Genomic DNA, 4,067 nt, shown 5'->3' with positions numbered 1-4,067 from the left:
TCAGAACAGTCCAGCAAATGATGTATCTATTCCTTAACCCGCCCGAGGGAAGAAGGAAAGGTACAAGAGAAAGGAGACCACACAATCGTCTTGGGTAAGATACAAAAGCGCCCGTTAAGGGCAACTATGAGTTACACAACCTGTTGGGCAGCCACCACAGGACCCAGGCAATACGTGTCCGCAGATCTGTGGGCAACATCCTTAAGATAGAGAGAGGTGAACGTGGACTGGCGTAACCAAGTACCAGCACTCGGCACTCTATGTACAGCCAAGTTTTTTGAAACCCAGAGAGGGATCAATACCCGTAATGTCATGCGCTCTAGCCTGCACAGACATGGTGGTGGAATCATCAAGAGTCAAGTATGCCTGTCTGATGGCTTCCCGTATGCAAAAAGAGATAGCATTCTTTGACACCTCTTTCTTCGTACGGCCTGTACTGACAAAAAGTCAGTGGCAGCCTGGTCTAAGGTGCCAAGTCCTTTCAAGATAGCAACGCAGGGCCCGGACAGGGCCCAACAAAAGCTTTTGAGCATCACCACCAACAGTCATTCAGTGATGGAAAGTAAAACGAAGTGAACCTGTCATTGTGCACAGAGGGATTTTGGGTCTTGGCCACAAATTCCGGGACAAATTCGAAGGACACCAACCCCCAACTCCTTGTGTGTTTCACATCATAGCTCAGACCGTGGAGCTCTCCTACCCTCTTGGAAGATGCCAAGGCCAGAAGGAAAACTGTCTTGAGCATCAAGTTCCTGTCAGATGAGTGACACAAAGGCTCATATGGACTCTTAGTGAAGCTCTTGAGAACCAAGGAAACATCCTACGTCTGAGGCTTGAGCTCTCTAGGAGAACTCGACTGCTCAAACCCCTTAACTGGCAAGGAAAGTTCCCAGGAAGAAGAGATGTCGATACCTCTAAAGGTGCGTTTACACGATCGAACTATGTTCGACGGACAAAATCGTTACCATATCACAGGAAAGCAGGATGATGTCATAAGCAGTGCAACGATGGAAGCGGATCTGGCAACAAGCAGTGGTACCAGATGAGGGTGTTTACCACCGTTTCGGATCTGCTCACAGGGCATAGACAATGTTCGAAGGTGATGTCCGTCGGCTACTCAGGCATTTAATTCAGTGTGTGGCCTTGGACGACTGGTGCAGTACATCACTACCATTGTACACAGGAAAAAAAACAAGGCCAAAAAAATTGCACTATGCAGTATGATCATTGCTCATTGCTGTACTCTGTGAGGAGGAGGAGGAGATGCCAAGAAGGGAATGGTGCAAGGACTGGTTGCACAAACGAATTGAAAGGGGAAGCCATGCAACCATTTTCCAAGAATTGAAAACTGGCTATGAATCAGACTTCACGAACTATATGCGCATGGACCCAAATACTTTCTACGATTTACTGGAAAAGGTTAAACCTGTTATAACCAAGTAGGACACCTGTATGAGGGAGAGCATTTCACCTGCAGCACGTCTGGAAGCAACGTTGATGTATCTTTCCACCGGGTGCTCCTACAGTGCCCTTCAATACAGTACAAGAATTTCAAAACCGAGTCTGTCTGCAATCATTCCAGATACGTGCAAAGCCATCTATGATGTGCTTAAGGATCCATACTTAAAGGTAAGTAATGCTTGATTGTGACGGTGCATATAATATTATGAAGGTAATGAAAACGACTTGCATAATGTGAAGTACATCCCTACAGTTGAGCAGAGATGCGAGATTAATTACATACAATATACATCTTGTTATGTGTATGTAAAAAAAAGCTACGTGCTTGGTGTTTGGCTACTCGTACATTACCCACCTTGAAGCGCAACCCGTCGGGTAAAACTACATCTTTACACATATGTAAAGTTCTTCATGAATAGTTTCTAAACCTGGGACAAACACATACTATGACTGTTACTTTCACAGCTTAATTGTAAACATGTTAATGCCAATTTCAATAAAGACATAATTATGGTCATACATAATTAGACAACAACCTTGGTTGAAAACGTGAGCTTCCCTAATTTTCCCAGATAAAGTACCTCAGAAATTAGTTTCTGTGCATGGATCCTATTTTCTTCATTCATCTTCCACAAATCATTGGCAACAATATCACCAAAAGCACTTTGTTCATCGCTATCCTCCTTCTCCGATCGAGAAAGTTCCTTCAGTTGATGAAGCGCTTCTTGAAGCACCGCATGCCTCTCGTTAGTGGGTAGAGACCTTTTTCTCCCTCGGGTACTTTGAGTCTGAATGCGTGAAGACTCATGCGTTGCAGGTCATACATTATCCTGTGATGTACTTGGGACAGGTGTGACAGGCGTTGGTGTTGTATGGGTTACAGAACCATGTTCATTTTGTTGAAGTATAGGATCATTGAAAATCTGAAAATAGATAAATGCCATTAGTGTATGCCAACATTGTATTATTTCTTAATTTCCTGTCACACACACACGAGAGAGAGAGAGAGAGAGGAGAGAGAGAGAGGAGAGAGAGAGAGAGAGACGAGAGAGAGAGAGAGGGAGAGAGAGAGAGGAGGAGAGAGAGAGAGAGAGAGAGAGAGAGAGAGAGAGGGGATAATAGTTTATATATATTGAGAATGCTTAAAAAACCTTAACATTCTTCTCATATTAACAGACACCCCAAACAGCGGAGGAGTGGATGCGTGTAGCAGAGAGGTTTTCCAAGAAGTGGAACTTTCCTAATTGCATTGGAGCAGTTGACGGGAAGCACATCCTGATAAGGCCACCACCTGATAGTGGCTCCTTCTACTACAACTACAAAGGAAGCCACAGCATCGTGTTAATGGCTGTCTCCAATGCAGACTCAAACTTATATGTCAACGTGGGCCATAATGGACGAGTGTTGGATGGTGGAGTTTGGGATACCTGTTCTCTAAACCAGCATATTGAAGCAGGATCTGCGGATATGCCAGATGATGAGATACTCTCTAACAGCTCAAAAGTATTACCATATGTGATCGTTGCTGATGATGCATTTCCTCTGAAGCGTCATATCATGAAACCTTTCTCTCATTGAAATCAAAACCTTGAGCAATGTGTGTTTTCCTACCGACTGTCAAGAGCTCGACGCACCGTAGAAAACGCATTCGGAATACTTGCTAACAAATTTGAAGTGTTTCATAAACCCATTAACCTTGAACCAACAAGAGTAGTACAAATAGTACTTGCTTGCACTGCACTACATAATTACCTTCGCACAGCACCTGTCACCCCAAATGTGTGTTCGGATGCAAATAACGAAAACACTGAAGACATCCCTGGAATACTACCACTCGAGTATGAGCAACAAACCTCCACCATCAATGGCACAATTGTACGCGATCTGTATATGAAATATTTCAGTGAGGAAGGTGCTGTGATCTGGCATAACATACATACATGAATACTTTAATTTGCTTTGTTGACAAATGTATCATAAAGGTGGATTATGGCAATAAAGAAAATATGGCCATGGTTTGGTTTATATTTTTGTTTTCTCATTGTAAGACAGGTAAACAGACAGATATACGACAATTACGTACTCACCTCATGATCAGACACTTCTTCAGGCACGAGACACTTGGCTATATATACTTGACACAGATTCTCTCATGCTGTCGCCATCGTTGAGGAAGTAAAGGTCATCAAAACACCATAATATGGGGGTGTAAATGTCGTCAGCACCACCCCCCGACTTCTTTGATTTCCCCAGTTTACGTAGCTCTCGCCTATATTGACTACGGAAGCAGTAACAGATAATCCACTTCTATTCATTCCTGCCGTTATTTCATTGATGGCCGCGACACGTTTGTTCCTATCCTTGTACACATCAGCCTTGACATTCCATAAGCATGGATTTTGCCGGTATAGTTCTATTAGTAGCAGGGTCTCTTTTCTGTCCCAGTGGCAACTTTTCTCCTTGACTGAGGTACTGCTGGCCATGTTAACAGGACAATTGAGACCTAGTGAACTGATGGACTTTGAAAATCCTGTAACTAAGTGACTTTGTTCATCGTGTGCCTGGCAGCATCGTATACTTCCACACCAGACAGTGTGTGACGTTTC

The 4,067-nt window shown here is 43.6% G+C and overlaps 1 protein-coding gene across 1 annotated transcript; it reads left to right on the top strand.

Moving 5' to 3' along the window:
- Positions 1-1,452: 1,452 nt before the first annotated feature.
- LOC135218849 (uncharacterized) lies at positions 1,453-3,039 on the top strand. Its single transcript, XM_064255298.1, has 2 exons — positions 1,453-1,629; positions 2,638-3,039. The coding sequence occupies exons 1-2, from the start codon at positions 1,453-1,455 to the stop codon at positions 3,037-3,039; spliced, it is 579 nt and encodes a 192-aa protein (XP_064111368.1).
- Positions 3,040-4,067: the final 1,028 nt, after the last annotated feature.

Source organism: Macrobrachium nipponense, chromosome 1, assembly GCF_015104395.2.
Source record: "Macrobrachium nipponense isolate FS-2020 chromosome 1, ASM1510439v2, whole genome shotgun sequence".
Lineage (NCBI taxonomy): Eukaryota > Metazoa > Arthropoda > Malacostraca > Decapoda > Palaemonidae > Macrobrachium > Macrobrachium nipponense.
Note: the sequence above shows the minus strand (reverse complement) of the source record. Positions and strands in the feature narration are given on the sequence as shown.

Bases quoted from the DNA above. Each gene is read 5' to 3' on its own strand.
- LOC135218849 (XM_064255298.1), top strand. From the start codon at position 1,453: ATGAGGGAGAGCATTTCACCTGCAGCACGTCTGGAAGCAACGTTGATG. The intron at 1,630-2,637 runs GTAAGTAATGCT...TCATATTAACAG, and splicing joins TTAAGGATCCATACTTAAAG to ACACCCCAAACAGCGGAGGA.